This window comes from Coregonus clupeaformis, chromosome 1 (assembly GCF_020615455.1).
Source record: "Coregonus clupeaformis isolate EN_2021a chromosome 1, ASM2061545v1, whole genome shotgun sequence".
Lineage (NCBI taxonomy): Eukaryota > Metazoa > Chordata > Actinopteri > Salmoniformes > Salmonidae > Coregonus > Coregonus clupeaformis.
The window spans coordinates 82,069,604-82,091,994 of NC_059192.1; the positions used below are offsets into that span (position 1 = coordinate 82,069,604).

Consider the following 22,391-nt stretch of genomic DNA (forward strand, 5'->3'; position numbering starts at 1 on the left):
TTTCAAAATATCACTTTTTTATATGACAGCGGTTCCACACATTCCCGTGAAATATTTGTTGTATTTTATTCCGTTATATTCCATTATATTCTTACTATAAAATATATATGTGTGTTGACTGTGATTGGGTAGGTGCGCCTTATCTCTTTAATTAACAAAATAACAAACTATTGATTTTATTTGGATTGCGCAGCCATGGCTGCACAGACCCGTAACATAGGCCGAATTAAACTCAAAATATGCTATTCTATTCTTTTGAAAATACATTTAGTCTTATGTTTCTTAGGACCTGCCTAAACAAATCAATAATGGATTTATTTTGATGGTGTATATTCTCAATGGACTTATTAAAATAGACACCCAGCCACATCTCAAAACCAGTAATACCACTCGTTACCAGGCATGCCGGTATGAGCACGGGATGTATAAAAGGTGTATGTATGCAGACAAGAATGTTCTAAAAATGGGCCCGTTTGTAAGGGGGATATATACACTACCAGTCAAAAGTTTGGACACACCTACTCATTCAAGGGTTTTTCTTTATTTTAAAAATTTGTTTTACATTGTAGCATAATAGTAAAGATATCAAAACTATGAAATAACACATATGGAATCATGTAGTAAACAAAAAAGTGTTAAACAAATCAAAATATATTTTATATTTGAGATTCTTCAAATAGCCACGGTGATGGAGGCGAATCGGGTAAGGAGGTACTAAAGTGCCCAAGGGGTTTTGTTATGTTACGTTGCTAGTAGAAGATAGAGAACTACTATAGATAGATGGCTAAGTGCACCGGGCCATCCAAAACAAACTGGTCCACTCTAATCTAGCATGGTGTTTGGGGATGGAATAAGCTAGCTAGCAGGCAAGCTACAACTCCATCAACACTGCACGTTTTGCAGAAATGAATGGTCAAATTCCAAATCTGATTAATGTCATTGTTTATTTCAAGGTATGTTTTTATTTTTGCTGAACTGCCTGATCTTTATTGGCCGATATAACTTGCAGGATATCATGGTAGCCAATGTTTGTGTTTGCCATTATTCCTGGATTTACTGTTACTGCTGATAGTAAAGTTAGCCCTCAGGCTAGCATGTGGCTAGCTATAGCTACCATCAGCCAACAATAGAGTTTTAGCCAGTTTGGTTATAGACGTTCAATGTCTACTATGATGGTAAAGGTTTATCTTCAATTTGTGTAACAGCACGAGAAATGCTGATGTTCTGAACTGCTAATAAGTGATACGTTTCAAGGCTGCTAGTGGTTAACTAGTAGGGGTAAGCCAGCATGGGTCTAAAAGGGGCTATGCTAAAAGCCTGTGCGCTGTAAAAGTGATAATTTGTTTTAGCTGATACAGAATAAAGAAATCAGAGGCTATGGTCAGATGATAAGTTGGCTTTATTCAGAGTGCCAAAATATTTATTCACAAACAAATGAGGACTCTGTATGATGTGGGTCTTTACTGTTATGTGGACAGTGGCTTTACTCCTGCTGTGTAATCATTTGTGTGTTCTTCTCGAAGTCACTTTTTCGAACGCTTTTCTGACATGACGGTCAAATTCGGATAAAATATGAATTTCTCTCAAAATACTAATGTAAAGTGATATGCCATAATGGGACTTTTAGTTGGAAGGATGAAACCAATCAGAATGTTTAACAACAAACTAATTAAGCAATCTTCCCTTTAACTAAATTTGAATAAATGTGTTAAAATATTTTTGTGTAACAATAGTAGCAGTGCATTCAATTGTGGGCGGCGTGGGGTAGCACGAGATGTTCACCCATGATGAAAGGCTGGGGCGTGACCATGGCCGTTGACAATGCTGCTGTCGCCGACCAAACATTTTAGAGGCCCTCCTGTTGGCCGCAGTGACATAATGTAGCTGTTTTAAAGTAAATTTAATGCAACTGTACACATTTTGCCACGGGGCTGAGAGAATTTGTAGTTTTAAAGAGCGACCTCCCATAAAATCAACTTCTCGTTTTGAAAATGGCCTATGTGGCATCGATATGAGTCAAACATTTATTATAGTGTCAAAATTGTCTACAAAGTGTAAATAGGATAATTTGTCATAAAGTCCGTCTTCGTCCAAAACTGAGATTTGCGAGATGATAGTAAAAAATCGTTTGTCAAGGAATTAAGGGTACCTAACAGTATTCCGTGAGTTGGGTTTATTTTAGTCCTGCCCACAGACCACAGCACCCAAGTAATCATCAATTCGGAGAACAGATGGCACGCGACCCGATCGTAACGCTGATGGTCAATTTGGTTTGACATTCAAAATCCCTATGGGGCTAGTTAGGGACCATAAGTAAATTACACAATGTACATGGGACAATATTTTAAAAGGCCAATAGCTCCAAATTTCAATGACTTAACCAACTATACATTGTAGAAATTAATATACAAATATTGAAAGCCTCCTGTAGCTCAGTTGGTAGAGCATGGCGCTTGCAACGCCAGGGTTGTGGGTTCGATTCCCACGGGGGGCCAGTATGAAAAATTTATGCACTCACTAACTGTAAGTCGCTCTGGATAAGAGCGTCTGCTAAATGACTAAAATCTAAATGTAAATGAGACAACTAAAAGATGTGTAACATGACAATATTGACATTGTGTCATTTATTGACAGTCCCTAACTATCCACAGAGCTAGGCTATCCAAAGTCAAACCAACTTTGACACGGTCACACACCAGCCGGCTGAAGCCATCTACTCCGAATTAAGATTTAAAGATGTCGGAAAAAAGAATGGTGTGTCAGCTATGATACGACACCTTGACTTTGCAAAAAAACGATTTTGGTTATTGAACTACAGTAAGTGAAGTGGATCAACACCCAGTAACAGAACGATATCATGAGTCCTTGATCTGTACTATACAGAAATGCAGAATTATAAATGTCTTTCTCTTCATGGTGATGTATCTTGAATAGGTACACAAAGATAGAAAAAAATGTATATCCTCCTCTGCATGTTTGTGTATTATTCTACACACTGGATACTATTCTAATGAGCTCCGTCCCCCAAACAAGACAACATTTGGATGGACCATATAGGACCAAATCTAAACCAATCATAGACGTGTATGTTTCACAAGTTTGGACATCACAGTACAGCAGAGTAAAGTACAGCCCTCTAACCAATTGTACTATTATGTGTGTTTTTTCGCGTTATTTGTAATTTATTCTGTACATAATGTTTCTGCTACAGTCTCTTACGACCAAAAAGAGCTTCTGGATATCAGGACAGCGATTACTCACCTCGTATTGGACGAATATTTTTTTTTCCGAACGAGTCGAACGCAAAGGATATTCTACAGACACCCGACAAGGCCCAAATCCCTGTCATTCGCATGAGAAAGAGACAGATATATCGTGGACGTAGGTCGGGGTGCCTTGTAAGGATCTGACAGCGAGCGAGTAAACTGCCTCTTCCATCAAACCTATTAGCCAATGTTCAATCATTTGAAAATAAATTGGACAACCTAAGATCAAGGTTATCCTACCAAAGGGTTTCACAGAGTTGTGGCTGAACTACGACATGGATAACATACAGCTGGTGGGATATACGCTACATCGGCAGGATAGAACGGCTGACTCCGGTAAGACAAGGGGTGGCGGTCTGTGTATATTTGTAAACAACAGCTGGTGCATAAAATCTAATACTAAGGAAGTCTCAAGGTTTTGCTCGCTGAGGCAGAGTATCTCATGATAAACTGTAGACCACACCATTTACCAAGAGAGTTTTCATCTATATTTTTCGTAGCTGTCTATTTACCAGCACAAACCGATGCTGGCACTAAGATTGCACTCAATGAGCTGTATAAGGCCATAAGCAAACAGGAAAACGCTCATCCAGAGGCAGCGCTCCTAGTGGCCGGGGACTTTAATGCAGGGAAACTTAAATCCATTCTACCAGCATGTTAAATGTGCAACCAGAGGAGAAAAAAAAAAAAACTCTAGACCACCTTTACTCCACACACAGAGACACATACAAAGTTCTCCCTCGCCCTCCATTTGGCAAATCTGACCATAACTCTATCCTCCTGATTCCTGCTTATAAGCAAAACTAAAGCAGGAAGCACCAGTGACTCGGTTAATAAGGAAGTGGTCAGATGACGCAGATGCTAAGCTACAGGACTGTTTTGCTAGCACAGACTGGAATATGTTCCGGGACTCTTCTGAGAGCATTGAAGAGTACACCACATCAGTCACTGGCTTCATCAATTTTTTTATTTATTTTTGTTTTACCTTTATTTAACTAGGCAAGTCAGTTAAGAACAAATTCTTATTTACAATGACGGCCTACACCGGCCAAACCCGGACGACGCTGGGCCAATTGTGCGCCGCCCTATGGGACTCCCAATCACGGCCAGTTGTGATACAGCCTGGAATCGAACGAGGGGGTCTGTAGTGACGCCTCAAGCACTGAGATGCAGTGCCTTAGACCACTGCGCTACTCGGGAGTGCATCGATGACGTCGTCCCCACAGTGACCGTACGTACATACCCCAACCAGAAGCCATGGAATACAGGCAACATCCGCACTGAGCTAAAGGGTAGAGCTGCCGCTTTCAAGGAGCGGGACCCTGTGCCCAAGAACACTAAGATTACCTGCCTAAATTACTACCGACCCGTAGCATTCACGTCTGTAGCCATGAAGTGCTTTGAAAGGCTGGTCATGGCTCACATCAACACCATTATCCCAGAAACCTTAGACCCACTCCAATTTGCATAGCGCCTCAACAGATCCACAGATGATGCTCTCTCTATTGCACTTCACACTGCCCTTTCCCACCTGGACAAGAGGAACACCTATGTGAGATTGCTATTCATTGACTACAGCTCAGCGTTCAACACCATAGTGCCCTCTAAGCTCATCACTAAGCTAAGGACCCTGGGACTAAACACCTCCCTCTGCAACTGGATACTGGACTTCCTGACGGGCCGCCCCCAGGTGGTAAGGGTAGGTAACAACACATCTGCCACGCTGATCCTCAACACGGGGGCCCCTCAGGGGTGCGTGCTCAGTACCCCTCCTGTACTCCCTGTTCACCCATGACTGCATGGCCAGGCACAACTCCAACACCATCATGAAGTTTGCCAACGACACAACAGTGGTAAGCCTGATCACCGACAACGATGAGACAGCCTATAGGGAGGAGGTCAGAGACCTGGCCGTGTGGTGCCAGGATAACAATCTCTCCCTCAACGTGATCAAGACAATGGAGATGATTGTGGATTATTAGGGGGAAAAGAGGACTGAGCACGCCCCCATTCTCATCGACGGGGCTGTAGTGGAACAGGTTGAGAGCTTCAAGTTCCTTGGTGTCCACATCACCAACAAACTAACATGGTCCAAACACACAAGGACAGTCGTGAATAGGGCACAACAAAGCCTATTCCCCCTCAGGAGACTGAAAAGATTTGGCATGGGTCCTCAGATCCTCAAAAGGTTATACAGCTGCACCATCGAGAGCATCCTGACTGGTTGCATCACCGCCTGGTATGGCAACTGCTTGGCCTCCGACCGCAAGGCACTACAGAGGGTAGTGCGTACGGCCCAGTACATCACTGGGGCCAAGCTTCCTGCCATCCAGGACCTCTATACCAGGCGGTGTCAGAGAAAGGCCCTAAAAATTGTCAAAGACTCCAGCCACCCTAGTCATAGACTGTTCTTTCTGCTACCGCATGGCAAGCGGTACCAGAGCGCCAAGTCTAGGTCCAAAAGGCTTCTTAACAACTTCTACCCCCAAGCCATAAGACTCCTGAACAGCTAAATCATGGCTACCCGGACTATTTGCATTGCCCCCCCACCCCATCTTTTTACACTGCTGCTACTCTGTTAATTATTTATACATAGTCACTTTAACTCTACCCACATGTACATATTACCTCAACTAACCGGTTCCCCTACACATTGACTCTGTACTGGTACCCCCTGTATATAGCCTCCCTACTGTTATTTTATTTTACTGCTGCTCTTTAATTATTTGCTTCTTTTTTTTTTTACTTAAAACTGCATTGTTGGTTAAGGGCTTGTAAGTAAGCATTTCACTGTAAGGTCTACACCTGTTGTAAGGTCTACACCTGTTGTATTCGGCCCATGTGGCAAATACATTTTGATTTGAAGTACAGTACTAGGGTTTAATATACAGTGAGCTACAAAAGGTATTATTTATCGTTTTGGCTCTGTACTCAAGCACTTTGGATTTGAAATGATACAATCAATATGGAGATAAACGTGCAGACTGTCAGCTTTAATTTGAGGGTGTTCTCATCTATTACAACACTTTTTGTACTTAGTCCCTTCATTTTAGGAGACCAAAAGTATTGGGACAAATTCACTTGTGTATTAACGTAGTCAAAAGTTTAGTATTTGGTTCCATATTCCTAGCACGCAAAGATTACATCAAGCTTGTGACTCTACAAACTTGTTGGATGCATTTGTTTTGGTTGTGTTTCAGATTATTTTGTGCACAATAGAAATTAATGCTAATAATGTATTATGTCATTTTGGATTCTACCATGATTATGGATAGTCCAGAATGAATCATGAATAATGATGAGTGAGAAAGTTAGACGCACAAATATCATACCCCAAAGACATGCTAACCTCTCAACATTACAATAACAGTTGAGGTTAGGATTTTTTGGGGGGTATGATATTTGTGCGTCATACTTTCTCACTCATCATTATTATTCACGATTAATTTAGGATTAACCATAATCATAGTATTATTATGGTAGCATGGTTCATACCCTCAAATTAAAGCTGACATTCTACACTTTAACCTTATAGTCATTGTATCATTTCAAGAGCTACCGCATTTAGCGCACGTCTTCCATCTAAATAACACTGATGTAAACATGTCTGCCAACTGTTGATAGCCAACTGCTGATGCTGTCATTGACAGTAGAGGCCTATGGGAAAGAGTCGTTTTCAATGTGATTGTGGAGGCTGCGCGTTGCGGTAATTCAGTTGTTCTGTAGCACTGGGGGTGTTTTCTATACAGCCTGCCAAGTGCGGGTTAAACTGAAATTTGACGCATAGGCCATGGATCTGATCATGGATGGGGTGGCATTTTGGAGAAGCCCCGGAGCCATGCTTTCTTTGGAGAGGTGGATTGTGGATGTTGATCCATGGGAACGTTTATTTTTGGATCTTAGGATCAATGTGATCACAGTTGCTTCTTGTTGAAGAGGCAGCAGATATCGTTAGTTTGCTATAGCTAGCTGTCCTCTTCCTCCATTTCTGAATGAACTTGCGGCCATTTTCTTACTGTCAAAATAAGTGAGCTAGATTTTGTTTGTGTACTGCCATATGTCGATAACACAGCTAAATTTGACACTGGTATGGGCTAGTAAATATAAGATAAAGATAAATGCCATTTAGCAGACGCTTTTATCCAAAGCGACTTACAGTCATGCGTGCATACATTTTTTTTTTGTGTATGGGTGGTCCCGGGGATCGAACCCACTACCTTGGCGTTACAAGCGCCGTGCTCTACCAGCTGAGCTACAGAGGACCACCCAAATATCCTAAACCTAGCCAGTTAGTGATAGCCGTAAGCTAAAACCGGGCAGAGAGAATTCACTTCTGTTTCATCTGCTGCATGCTTGCTAATGTAAAATATACACAGGTAATTATTGAAATTAGATTTTTTTTGTATAAAGATTGTAATTGTGTCAATATGTTGTGAACATTGTAGAAAATCCTCACAACCTTTTTCCATAATAAAAATGAAGTGCCACTTGGTGCGCACCAGCTTACCATGTACAGTAGGCTAGAGGTAATATGTTCCTCCACTGTGTGAGTCATAGAAATTACAATCTTGCGTTCGGGACTTTCCAGCAGTCTTCGCGATTTTTATATGCGGGGAGCATAAATTGTACAATTGTAAACTAACAAAGATTTTTAAAAGTTATAAACCATGTATATTAGTTATTATAAAATGAGTGGTTCGAGCCCTGAATACTGATTGGCTGAAAGCCGTGGTATATATATTTATACAGTACCAGTCAAAAGTTTGGACACACATACTCATTCAAGGGTTTTTCTTTATTTGTACTATTTTTTACATTGTAGAATAATAGTTAAGACATCAAAACTATGAAATAACACATATGGAATCATGTAGTAACCAAAAAAGTGTTAAACAAATCAAAATATATGTTATATTTGAGATTCTTCAAATAGCCACCCTTTGCCTTGATGACAGCTTTGCACACTCTTGGTTGGCATTCTCTCAACCAGCTTCACCTGGAATGCTTTTCCAACAGTCTTGAAGGACAAACTTTTGACTGGTAGTGTATATCAGACTGTATACCAAGGGTATGACAAAACATTTATTTGTACTGTTCTAATTATGTTGGTAACCAGTTATAATATCAATAAGGCACCTAGGGGGTTTGTGGTATTTGGCCAATATACCACGGCTAAGGGCTGTATCCAGGCACTCCAGCGTTGCTATGCATTAGAAGAGCCCTTAGCCGTGGTATATTGGCCATATACCACACCCCCTTGGGCCTTATTGCTTAAATATACAGCACCAACTACATAAATATCAGATAAGGGCCATTATCTGCTACCTGGACTTATGAGCACCACATTAAAATACATTTTATGAGCCCAAGCCCACAAAATACCAAATGATAGGCTGCCGAACATTATGCACATAAAAGCCCATAGATGTATGCTCTCTTGGGTAAATAAACTTAAACTCCAGTAATCTTTTTGAGTGTGGACTCTTACTGTATTGTATTATACAGAGTGGAATTACGCACCTCGTTCAAACCATGAAGCTGGGAGAGAACACGCGATGCTGGTACAGGACATGTGGCCTACAAAGTCACAATTATAGATTTTAATCTGGAAATATAATAGGGCCCGTTTAAAATTTGTATAATTAGTAGGCTGACGCATACCTTTCAAAATAATTCCCCTAATGTTGTGCGACATGTGTATTAGCCTACCTCATATTTCTCTCTATTGTTGCTTCATTCCGTCCTCGCTTTCAACAGTTAAATGAAAAAAAGCTGCATTGTCCTCATCATGGTAATAACATGCTTGAATAATATAGGACTAGAATAAGATGCAGCCATCTTTCGCTTCTCTTCACGAAGATTGAACGGTTATGGTTCTGAATAATTAACTCTTCTTTCAAACTGCCCTGTGAGTTCTATTGGTTGCTGTATTTAACATTCAGCAAACAAGAGTAAGCTTGCATTCCTCTTTGAATAGTCTATTAGTATAAAATATGCAAAAAAATGTGCAACAAGCTATTCTAGTCTAGCTTTTCCTTGGACTCCAAGAGCTAGGGAGAGAGGCCAGCGGAGCACAGGCGCGTATTGCGCAAGAAACAGAGGATATAAGTTAGAAGCTTATGCATAACCCATCATTCATTAGATAAATATAAGGCTAATACTGCATTGAATGTATTAACTGAAAGAGATAAACTAGGACATATGTACATTATTAATCTCGAACAGGATTTCTATTTTAAATGCAATTTCAACGTAATTGATGGAGAGAGAAAGAGAGCTCGCGTGCGCACCGATTTAAAGCAACAATACTCGATTGATAGGCTGTGTTAAAACTCTGCAGCTGCAATTTTTAAATATCTTCTTTAAAATAAAAAAATAAGCCGACGCCCGAAAGCAGGATGGAGATGTTTAAATTAGGCACGCATTCAGTCCTTATATTACTGCAGAAAATGTACCTGTCACAAGAAAAAAGTTGCGATGACACATGCATTGTGAACTGTGCTCCATAGTGAAAAGTGCCGTCTGTTCCCACGCTGCACGTTGATAACTGATTCAAATGTATTTATTTTTATTTAACCTTTATTTAACTAGGCAAGTCAGTTAAGAACAAATTCTTATTTACAATGACAGCCTACCCCAGCCAAACCCAGACGATGCTGGGCCAATTGTGCGCCGCCCTATGGGACTCCCAATCACGGCCGGATTGTGATACAGCCTGGAATCGAACCAGGGTCTGTAGTGACACTTCTAGCACTGAGATGCTGTGCCTAATCAAAATCACATTTTATTTGTCAGGTGCCGAATACAACAAGTTTAGACTTTACAGTGAAATGCTTACTTACGAGCTCTTTCCCAACAATGCAGTTAAAAAGTAAGAAAATTAACAAATAGATAAAAATTATATAGTAACAAAATAAAATAACTGTTTTTCCTCAATCTACACACAATACCTCAATGACAAAGCTAAAACAGGTTTAGACATTTTTGCAAATGTATTAAAAATAAAAAACAGAAATACCTTATTTACGTAAGTATTCAGACCCTTTGCTATGACACACGAAATTTAGCTCAGGTGCATCATGTTTCCATTGATCATCATCATTGAAATGTTTCTACAACTTGATTGGAGTCCACCTGTGGTAAATTAAATTGATTGGACATGATTTGGAAAGGCACACACCTGTCTATATAAAAGGTCCCACAGTTGACTGTGCATGTCAGAGCAAAAACCAAGCCATGCGCTTCCCGAATGCTGGAAAGAGGGCTCTGAGTGAAAAAGTTTGGGAATCCCTGCTTTAAGGGACGGGCCGTTACCGTGGTAATTTGGGCACTCGCTTGTTTGTGATTTTTTTTAAATCTCAGACTGCAATGTCTTCCTTGCAGCTGACGGTTGCAACAAACTCAAACGAACACTGGCCTGAATGCCAAGCGTCACGTCTGGAGGAAACCAGGCACCGGTCATCACCAGGCCAATACCATCCCTACGGTGAAGCATGGTGGTGGCAGCATCATGCTGTGGGGATGTTTTTTAGCAGCAGGGACTGGGAGACTAGCCAGGATCGAGGGAAAGATGAACGGAGCAAAAGTACAGAGAGGTCCTTGATGAAAACCTGCTCAAAAGCGCTCAGGACCTCGACTGGGGCTAAGGTTCACCTTCCACCAGGACAACGACCCTAAGCACACATTGAAGACAACGCAAGAGTGGCTTCGGGACCAGTCTCTGAATGTCCTTGAGTGGCCCATCCAGAGCCCGGACTGGAAGCCGATCGAACATCCCTGGAGAGACCTGAAAATAGCCTTGCAGTGACCCTCCCCATCCAACCTTACAGAGCTTGACAGGATCTGCAGAGAATAATGGGAGAAACTCACCAAATACAGGTGTCCCAAGCTTGTAGCGTCATACCCAAGAAGACTTGAGGCTGTAATCGCTGCCAAAGGTGCTTCAACAAAGTACTGAGTAAACGGTCTGAATACTTAAGTAAATTTGATATCAGTTTATTTTTTTTTATACATTTGCAAAAAAATCTAAAAACCTGTTTTTGCTTTGTCATTATGGGGTATTGTGTGTAGATTGACAAAGAAATTCCAGCATTAATCTAAAATTGATTAAAATGTAACGTAACAAAAAGTCAAGGGGGTCTGAATACTTTCTGAATGGACTGGTTAAAAGACGCAGGTCACAAAAATGAAATGAAATGAAATTAAGCAATATACCCCATTACTTCTTACTAGTAATACATTTCTTCATGCTCATCTATATTTATTTATTATTATTATTATTTTATTTTTTTGTGTAATTATGGCAAAAATGTATTTTGGCTGGTAAAAAATCTGAGTGGCTGGTAGATGTCTACCTGCCACAGTGGCTGGTGGACCAAAACGTTAATTTCCCCACCCTGACTGTGTTTTGTGAATACTATGATTTCCCATTGTGGCCAATTCAATTGCAGTCACTGTTATCGGTTTGGTAACAGAGTGACGCACTTTAATAACTGAATAATTCATTAACAAAATACTTATCAGTAAAAACACTAACTAAATTGGTAGGTCTACCTTTACTTGATACTTCTGTTAACTTTCATAATCCTCCCTCCTCATGAGGGAGAGAAATTAAAAAATATCTTAAAGATATGTGGGTTTTTGGTAACAGAATGACATGACATTAAGCAATATTTCTTTAACTAACAGAAGGCAAATACTTTCTGCAAAACTAAATATAAATGTTGATATTAGTTGGCAGGGGCCGTTACTTCAACATTGTGTTTTGGTGTATTTCAAATAGCTTATAAGACTTTTTCTAGTAGACGGTTTTAAGACCCCTTTTCCCATCTGTGTGACCAGAAATCAAAGCCTTTGTTTATTACACATTTTTGGGATGGGAAATGGTTGAAAAACATATCTACGCCTTCATTTCCCCAAAATATAGACTCTTACCTTTCATTTGACATGCTCCTATAAACTTCACATGTTGATGCTCATGGGTCCTTTTACATGGAAATGGCCAAATGTAAATACTATAGGCCTGTCTTGTGTTAAGGCGAGTGTTAAATCACCAACATGGTAGCAAATGTGATGGGACCACACAATGAGTAGAGCACATTACAGTACAACAGTGATCTGGAGGATATATTCTGTTTGACTCGTCTTGCGTCCACTCAGCTAGCCTAGATAGTATTAGTTACATGCCAAGGAGCACCATCAACAATGGTTGTGGTCTATCTTACAGCATGGCATGCAATGCAAGGGAGCTCCCCTCTTCTCCTCCTAATCTCACACAAAGATATTAAATGAAAGCTTAGAGAATGATGACTGGGATGAAATTGCATGTTTGCTCAATGTTCCCTAATGTTTTACCTTGGGTCATTTCCATGTAAAAAAGGATCCATGAGCATCAACATGTGAAGTTCATAAGAGCATATCAAATTGGGTGTCAAATGAAAGCTAAGAGTCTATATTTTGGGGAAATGAAGGCATAGATACAGTGGGGGAAAAAAGTATTTAGTCAGCCACCAATTGTGCAAGTTCTCCCACTTAAAAAGATGAGAGAGGCCTGTAATTTTCATCATAGGTACACGTCAACTATGACAGACAAATTGAGGAAAGAAATTCCAGAAAATCACATTGTAGGATTTTTTATGAATTTATTTGCAAATTATGGTGGAAAATAAGTATTTGGTCACCTACAAACAAGCAAGATTTCTGGCTCTCAAAGACCTGTAACAACTTATTTAAGAGGCTCCTCTGTCCTCCACTCGTTACCTGTATTAATGGCACCTGTTTGAACTTGTTATCAGTATAAAAGACACCTGTCCACAACCTCAAACAGTCACACTCCAAACTCCACTATGGCCAAGACCAAAGAGCTGTCAAAGGACACCAGAAACAAAATTGTAGACCTGCACCAGGCTGGGAAGACTGAATCTACAATAGGTAAGCAGCTTGGTTTGAAGAAATCAACTGTGGGAGCAATTATTAGGAAATGGAAGACATACAAGACCACTGATAATCTCCCTCGATCTGGGGCTCCACGCAAGATCTCACCCCCGTGGGGTCAAAATGATCACAAGAACGGTGAGCAAAAATCCCAGAACCACACGGGGGGACCTAGTGAATGACCTGCAGAGAGCTGGGACCAAAGTAACAAAGCCTACCATCAGTAACACACTACGCCGCCAGGGACTCAAATCCTGCAGTGCCAGACGTGTCCCCCTGCTTAAGTCAGTACATGTCCAGGCCCGTCTGAAGTTTGCTAGAGTGCATTTGGATGATCCAGAAGAGGATTGGGAGAATGTCATATGGTCAGATGAAACCAAAATAGAACTTTTTGGTAAAAACTAAACTCGTCGTGTTTGGAGGACAAAGAATGCTGAGTTGCATCCAAAGAACACCATACCTACTGTGAAGCATGGGGGTGGAAACATCATGCTTTGGGGCTGTTTTTCTGCAAAGGGACCAGGACGACTGATCCGTGTAAAGGAAAGAATGAATGGGGCCATGTATCGTGAGATTTTGAGTGAAAACCTCCTTCCATCAGCAAGGGCATTGAAGATGAAACGTGGCTGGGTCTTTCAGCATGACAATGATCCCAAACACACCGCCCGGGCAACGAAGGAGTGGCTTCGTAAGAAGCATTTCAAGGTCCTGGAGTGGCCTAGCCAGTCTCCAGATCTCAACCCCATAGAAAATCTTTGGAGGGAGTTGAAAGTCTGTGTTGCCCAGCGACAGCCCCAAAACATCACTGCTCTAGAGGAGATCTGCATGGAGGAATGGGCCAAAATACCAGCAACAGTGTGTGAAAACCTTGTGAAGACTTACAGAAAACGTTTGACCCGTGTCATTGCCAACAAAAGGTATATAACAAAGTATTGAGAAACTTTTGTTATTGACCAAATACTTATTTTCCACCATAATTTGCAAATCAATTCATTAAAAATCCTACAATGTGATTTTCTGGATTTTCTTTCCTCATTTTGTCTGTCATAGTTGACGTGTACCTATGATGAAAATTACAGGCCTCTCTTATCTTTTTAAGTGGGAGAACTTGCACAATTGGTGGCTGACTAAATACTTTTTTTCCCCACTGTATGTTTCTCAAACATTTTCCATCTTAAAAATTTGGCATAAGTAATGATTTTTATTTCTGGTCAAAGAGATTTCGATCTGGTGTCTTAAAAAGCACCTACCGGAAAAAGTCTTAAGGTATTAGAAATAAATCAAAACACAATCAAATTGAAGTAAAGACCCCTGCCAACTAATAATCAACACATATTTAGTTTTGGATAAATTATTTGCCTTCTGTAAGTTTAAGAAACATTGCCTAGTGCCTTGTAATTCCATTACCAAAAACCAACATATCTCTAAGATATTTGATCATTTCTCTCCCTCATGAGGATAATGAAAGTTCACAGAAGTAACAAGTAAAGGCAGATCTACCAATTGGTTAGTGTTTTTACTTATATACATTTTTGTTTATGAATTAAGTGATTAAAACTCGTAATTCTGCCTTTCTCCATCTCTCTCCAGTTAATGTTCCCTCTCCCGGCTCTTACTGACACATACATACCCATGAGCCCGCGCTTTCCATTTACTGTAACCAGCATCCGCACCCACTGAGCACCGACTGACACCAGACGTCCATGGACAATGAAAAGTAGTTGATACTTGGTCAGTCAGCCCTGGCCTTGATTTCAACGTCCACAGACGTCGTTTTTTTGGGCCCGGACAGACCGGCCTTGATTTGGCCCAAACATAGACTTCCATGACTGGTGACCGGACCAAATCTGAACCAATCGTAGACGACTATGTTTCATAAGTTTGGACAGCACAGTACACAGTGAAGCACAGTAGTGTACAGTAAAGAAAAGTATTGTATAGTTCAGTACAGTAGATTTCAGTAAAGTGCACTAGAGTACAGTACAGTATAATGTACTGTATTGTACTATACTGAATTTTACTCTAGGGTTTCCCAAACTCGGTCCTGGGGCCACCCCTAGGTGCACATTTTGGTTTTTGCCCTAGCACTACACAGCTGATTCAAATAATCAAAGCTTGAATCAGCTGTGTAGTGCTAGGGCAAAAACCAAAACGTGCACCCAGAGGGGGCCCCAGAACCGAGTTTGGGAAACCCTGTTCTACTGAACTCTACTGTAATGTGCTGTGCTGTCCAAACTTGTGAAACATAACCTTGACGTCTATGATCGGTTCAATTTGGTCCGGTCCCACCAACCTTGGTCTTGTTTAGAATAATACCCAGTGCGTAGGACACTACCCATATTTGCAAAGGATGATATTGCATATTTCTACCTTTGTGAACCTATTCAGGATGCACCATGAAGAGAATGACATTCATATCCATAAATGATGCATTTCTGTGTAGTACAGATCAGGGACCCATGATGAAATTCCATTACCGCAATTCCATTAACAGGTGTAAATCCACTCACTTACTGTAGTTCAATAAGCTGTAATGTCATAGCTGACACCCCATTTTTCTGCAGACATCTTTGAATCTTAATTCGTAACAGATATTTGGAAAACGTGTTCGGAAAAAAAATTTAACTGGGGGAGATTTTACCGTAATTCTGTTACCAAACTTTGCATCTGCACAGTTCTTCCAGTAAATGCCTTGTCAATGCCATATAGGCCTAGCCCTTGATCATGACTCTCAGTTCCATTACATTAGACATAAAAGTAATTGGACTAAGGCGTCTTCTGCACAGGGGAGTTTTGTTAAGAGCCCCGATGCTCAGTCTGAACATTAACTCTCATCGCTTGCAGTACGACTTTGGAAGCATAAGGACCTTATCTTACATATCAGTGAGAAATCATTTTCTAAAAGCAAAAGGTTAAATTGATACGCACCTTTATAGGGTTAGGGTTCCCGCACGGCCATATAAATCATGTTACAGTGCTTGTTTATGGAAAACAGAGTGGACTCAGGGGTCACGTTAACGCGTTAAAAGATAAAACACATAAGAAATATCTTGCTGCGTTTTGTAAACGCAGATCTAAAATGCTTCTTAATGTAATTTCTGATGCTCAGCATCAGACACATTTTGTGCTTCAGTTGCACTTCTCCACTTGGTTGAGAATTCAAGAAGAGCCATTCTATCTGCAGACAGCCCTCTGACTGATGTATAGCTACTATTTTTCCGGTACTTTTCCTCGGTGTAGCCTACTTTTCTCAGATAAAATGCAAGATTAACTTTCAGCAAAACATTAGGAAATGTAGCTGGCTACATTATTTCTATGATAAACATTAGAAATATGACAGCCATGCATAGTTTTTGCAAAAAATACCTTGCTTATTCATTGTAAGCTCATTTACTTGTATGGCTGTCAGCCAAATAGCGTTGCACTTCTCTTGTCATCTGATGAAAATGAAGCTATTTTCTGCCGAATGTGTTGAACTAATGTATATTCTGTGAAGGAAAACTATTTGCACACACCTAATCACTCAATTGAGGCACTCGATTGACTTTCAATATAAAACGCAGGTGAAATTGATTAAAACGCAGATTTTTTGAAGTTCTGTATTTTGAGAACGCATATTTCTGAACTCTAACACAACCCCCTGGGACTACCTGTGCTAATTAGGTATCTGTGTGTCCGAACACCTGAGTGAAAACAGAAGACGGACGCCACAAATGTGTTGTCACTGAAATATACTGTTGGCTGCAACTTGTGTTAAAACAGTATACAGTTTGCATTAGTGAAATTATATTGATGTGATATGAAAGTAGAGGGATTTATGTTTCTAGAACTGTACCGCAATTGAGAATCAATGTATCTTTAAATGCAGTAGGGTGTATTCATGGATGCCAAGGGAAGCCAGGATTCCCCAAATATTTGACCAATAAATAAATACAAATTATAAACTAATTTATCTTTCATCTCTCTCTGTGTTTTCATAATTTTCCAACAATTCGCAAGTGGCCGAATCTCACCGGAGAAATCATCCGAGCGAGGGAAACAGTGCTCCTCTGTCTCAGTATGTGTAGCCCATGTATTCATCCCCCTTGGCGTTTTTCCTATTTTGTTGCATTACAACCTGTAATTTAAATGGATTTTTATTTGGATTTCATGTAATGGACATACACAAAATAGTCCAAATTGGTGAAGTGAAATTAAAAAAAGTAACTTGTTTCAAAAAAATCTAAAAAATAAATAACAGAAAAGTAGTGTGTGCATATTTATTCACCCCCTTTGCTATGAAGCCCCTAAATAAGATCTGGTGCAACCAATTACCTTCAGAAGTCACATAATTAGTTAAATAAAGTCCACCTGTGTGCAATCTAAGTGTCACATGATCTCAGTATATATACATACATACACCTGTTCCGAAAAGCCCCAGAGTGTGCAACACCACTAAGCATGGGGCACCACCAAGCAAGCGGCACCATGAAGACCAAGGAGCTCTCAAAACAGGTCTGGGACAAAGTTGTGGAGAAGTACAGATCAGGGTTTGGTTATAAAAAAATATCTGAAACTTTGAACATCCCACGGAGCACCATTAAATCCATTATTACAAAATGGAAAGAATATGGCACCACAACAAACTTGCCAAGAGAGGGCCGCCCACCAATACTCACAGACCAGGCAAGGAGGGCATTAATCAGAGAGCCAACAAAGAGACCAAAGATAACCCTGAAGGAGCTGCAAAGCTCCACAACGGAGATTGGAGTATCTGTCCATAGGACCATTTTAAGCCGTACACTCCACAGAGCTGTGCTTTATGGAAGAGTAGCCAGAAAAAAAGCCATTGCTTAAAGAAAAAAATAAGCAAACAAGTTTGGTGTTCGCCAAAAGCCATGTGGGAGACTCCCCAAACATATGGAAGAAGGTACTCTGGTCAGATGAGACTAAAATTGAGCTTTTTGGCCATCAAGGAAAACGATATGTCTCGTGCAAACCCAACACCTCTCATCACCCAGAGAACACCATCCCCACAGTGATTGAGAATCTGTGGTATGACTTAAAGATTGCTGTACACCAGCGGAACCCATCCAACTTGAAGGAGCTGGAGCAGTTTTGCCTTGAAGAACGGCTAAAAATCCCAGTGGCTAGATATGCCAAGCTTATAGAGACATACCCCAAGAGACTTTTTGTTTGTTTCACAATAAAAAAATATTTTGCATCTTCAAAGTGGTAGGCATGTTGTGTAAATCAAATGATACAAACCCCCCCAAAAAATCAATTTTCATTCCAGGTTGTAAGGCAACAAAATAGGAAAAATGCCAAGGGGGGTGAATACTTTCGCAAGCCACTGTAACATGTTGCTGACATAGCATTTGATTGATTGATGCCAGCAAGCATTTGGCCTCCCTTGATAAAAAATAATAATTAGCCAATCAGCGTTGAGCTGAGCTCAACTGTGGGTTGTCCTGGTGCAGCAAAACGCCGCCAACGGAGGCTAGTTTGGATTTGGATTCAGACCAATCAAATCACTTCCTTTGCAAATCGTCTTTTTCAGAAAAACTTGTCTGTTTCTGGTCTGCTTATGTTGATGTCCTGCAGTAGCTAGCTTGCTAAATCAGCCCTTTCCTAAGACATGGATGGAGATGTGGATTTGGACTTGGGGTTTTCACTTAATTCTCTGTACAGGCCAATGATTTTGACGGTGATTCTGATCTAACCATAAGTGAATATGCTGTGCCACTGGCCTGAGATGATTGAAGTTCAATATGTAGCCTAGTAGGCTCACATTACCTAGCTAGTTAGCTAACTTAGCTGCTTCATTGTTGCCCATTGGAGGATGTCAGGCTAGCAAGCATTTTAGCTAGGTAGCCTGTGACAACAAAAACAAAAAGTGTACTGTATGACAGACCCATAGACCATTGACAACATGAAAGAGAGGAGGATGGCATTGGCGTTCAACTAGTCTATAAGTAGGGTGAGTCAAAAAAAAATGTTTTACTTGCACACACACACACAATATTTTGTAACATTGATTGGACTAAATTGTTTTTGGCATCTTTAAATTTGCTTTCAGTGTATTAAACTAAGCATATATAGCCTTGTTGATTTGATGATGTTTAAATGTTTAAGTTGAAAGGCTGCTGGAATAGCGGAGGCAGTGCTCCTGTTATCTTTGTGCTGACTTGTTTAGTAAACTGTCGAAAACATGAACTTGCTTGACCAATGCCGCAGGTGATATAACTGTTTGTATGCAATATTTTATTTGTGGACTTCACCAGACAGATTTTGCTCACCGGTTTTGTGATGAAACAAAAGTATGTGTAGTTGAATTTATTCCGCCACTGGTTGACTGTTGTCTTTTTGTTGCCAAGGTCTTATTGTATATCACGGTGGCGTACAAACTAGTGGGTTATAATAATATAATATGCCATTTAGCAGACGCTTTTATCCAAAGCGACTTACAGTCATGCGTGCATACATTTTTTGTGTATGGGTGGTCCCGGGGATCGAACCCACTACCTTGGCGTTACAAGCGCCGTGCTCTACCAGCTGAGCTACAGAGCAAACAACGCAATTATCACAACATAGGTTGTAATATGGCTTTTTTACTGGCTTGGCTTAGCTTCCTCTGTGATTTTACCCACACACCGCTACTGTTTAGATGGAGTATTTGGCTTTTTGGCTTCCAGAGCCAATTCGCCTTTAAGCAAAACATGTAAAGGTCCTTGGACTATAAGGACTGAGGTTAGGCTCCTTTAGTCCATTATTGGGCTAAGCCATGGCCTAACTGTTGTAGTCACTTCAAAACCACAGGGCCAGAGATAGACTCATCATTGTGACAGGCCTATTTCTTATTTTACCTTTAATCTTACAAATACTGACAACTACCATATGGTCTTCATATAGCCAGATAGATGTGTAACAAGCTGATCCTACTGATTTTGTTTTATGTAGCTTGATTATTGAATAAAGACGTTTGCAGCTGACTAGTATTCCCTCTTCATAATAAAGATGACATGACAGTAGAAAGTATCATTTGTTGTAGCAGCATGTTTTGCAGTTTGCATGTCAAATAATAGGGCGTGCGCATCATTCCACGTCAAGTCTGTCCAAGGAAAATTCCTACGACATGCGCGTTGCCTCGCTGTCCTGACGAATGGCGATATTGCGTAATGATGTCCCCATGAGATGCAATTATGTACCTAACTACCTGTTTAAACTGCAGGTTCTGGTATTTCCCTTCACATGAACAACACATGGTCATTGGTTACATTTAAAATACTTACAACTGTTTTTTCCTGAAATGACACCACGTAAACCTTATCAGTGAACTTCACATTCTACAGGTTTAGCTTAGCAGCTAGCCAGTTGGAAAAAACATTCTGCTTACCTTGGGCAAGTCACTGAGTTGGTTAGCATCCAGCAAAAGCTCCTCCAAACTCCGACTGTAGCGGTAGATCTCATCCGGAACGTACAACAGAGAACAGTGCCGCTTATCGATCAATTCAATATGACGGTTGCACCGCCACAGGGGTATACACTGAAACATCACGGGGTGATGACAAAATCCGTTCTTAAAAAATATCCCGAAAAGATGTCCAATAAAAGAAACAGAAGGCGCAACTGAATACGGCCAACTACTACTCGAACTGAACTAGCTAGATGGCTTGCCAAACACCTTCTTGCTCTTCGAACGAATTTTCAAAACAAACAAACATCGAAACCACCTCCCCAGGCGTAAATAAATTGTACTGGGCACCATGGAATAAATACGCTGTGTATCTCACTTTGAATACTTGTAGGCACCTGATTTTCGCTTGGTTCTTTATCCTTTACTCACGTCGCCACTGGGATGTTAGTCGTTTTTCTAATCGGGTCCAGAAAACGATCATATCTCTGTTTTATTTCGTGTTTCCTACTGTTTTCCTTGTCCCAGAGTTAATTTCCTCAGTCCAGTGTCTGACCCGGAACATTCACTCCCTCATTCCAATCTGACGTCACCATTCCTAACTGCTCCTCCCTTTGTATTTCTCCCTCCCTCCCTCTGGAAAAGTAGAAGCCAGAGAGGATTATACAAAGGCTACTGATTCATTCTTCAGTTGGCCTACTGTACCTCAGCTCAGTGTTATTTTAGCCTGAAATAGCCTACAGTTATACATATCTTTTGACCTTTTTACTGTTTTTTAATACAGTTTATTCTGGAGTTATACTTTAGGTAGGTAGAGTACAAATAACTAAATTACACTGCTTTAATTGTTTTCATTTCAGCATGGGTGATTTTTTAGAGAAAGTATTTCTCTCAAATGTAAATCTGTCTTTATGGGGCCCCTGTCTGAATTGTACATGTAAACCTGGGGTGCATTCAGTTTGGTTCAACTTTTGATACATTTGACGGTACAGTACAGTAGTTTCCTTTGACTTAAATGTTAAACACCGTTCTGTCATACTGAATGCACCCTAAGGTATGTCCATGCACCAAAAGCAATAATTACAAATATAGAACCCATTTTCTAAATAGTGAGGGTGCACTGTATGAACTCAAGTCATTGCTTGCCTTTGTAAATCAGGATTAATAAGTCTCCACTTGGTGAACATCTAGGTCAGAGGGTCTCAACCCTGGAGTACTAGTACCCCTGGGGGTACCTAGTATACCCACAGGTGATGCATGGGAAGACTCAAGAGCATAGGCATAATGATCAGTTGCATATGATGGGATACCTTGGGTAGAGCAAAATGTGATTAGGGTATACAGTAACCAAACATTTTGAGAACCACTGCCCCGTTGACAAAATGAGATAGCCTTGATAATATGATGGGCATGACTGACTTGACTCTAATTTTCTTCTCTTATCCACTAAGAGGCGCTGGTGACTACTTAATGACAACAAGTGGGATGAAAGGCCCAAAACAATCATGCATGGTTTATCATATTTAAAGGGGAATTTCACCCTGGCTTTGCCACGGCATATAGTCATTACTATATTAACAACATTACAATTTTATCATAAACATCACAATTATCCAAACCACAAGCTAGAACTAGCACATTTTAATTTCACTGGCAGAATCGGGAAGTTGCGACTCCCTGTGTATTGGTCTGCTCAGAGTGAACCACAAAGTCCGGCATTCATTGCTAATGCTGGTACCGCCCGCTAGATAGAGGGGGCGTGCCCACAAACTTGAATTATGGATTTGTTTACTTCGAAC

The 22,391-nt window shown here is 40.5% G+C and overlaps 1 protein-coding gene across 1 annotated transcript in view; it reads right to left on the reverse strand.

The window, feature by feature from the left end:
• LOC121575108 (leucine-rich repeat-containing protein 1) overlaps positions 1 to 21,155 on the reverse strand; it is a 64,217-nt gene extending 43,062 nt beyond the window's left edge. Inside the window, exon 1 of the mRNA XM_041887963.2 lies at positions 20,575 to 21,155. Within this exon, the coding sequence (XP_041743897.1) occupies positions 20,575 to 20,733 (159 nt within the window). The 5' untranslated portion in view covers positions 20,734 to 21,155. The remainder of the gene's footprint in view (positions 1 to 20,574) is intronic.
• Between the last annotated feature and the right edge of the window lie 1,236 nt (positions 21,156 to 22,391).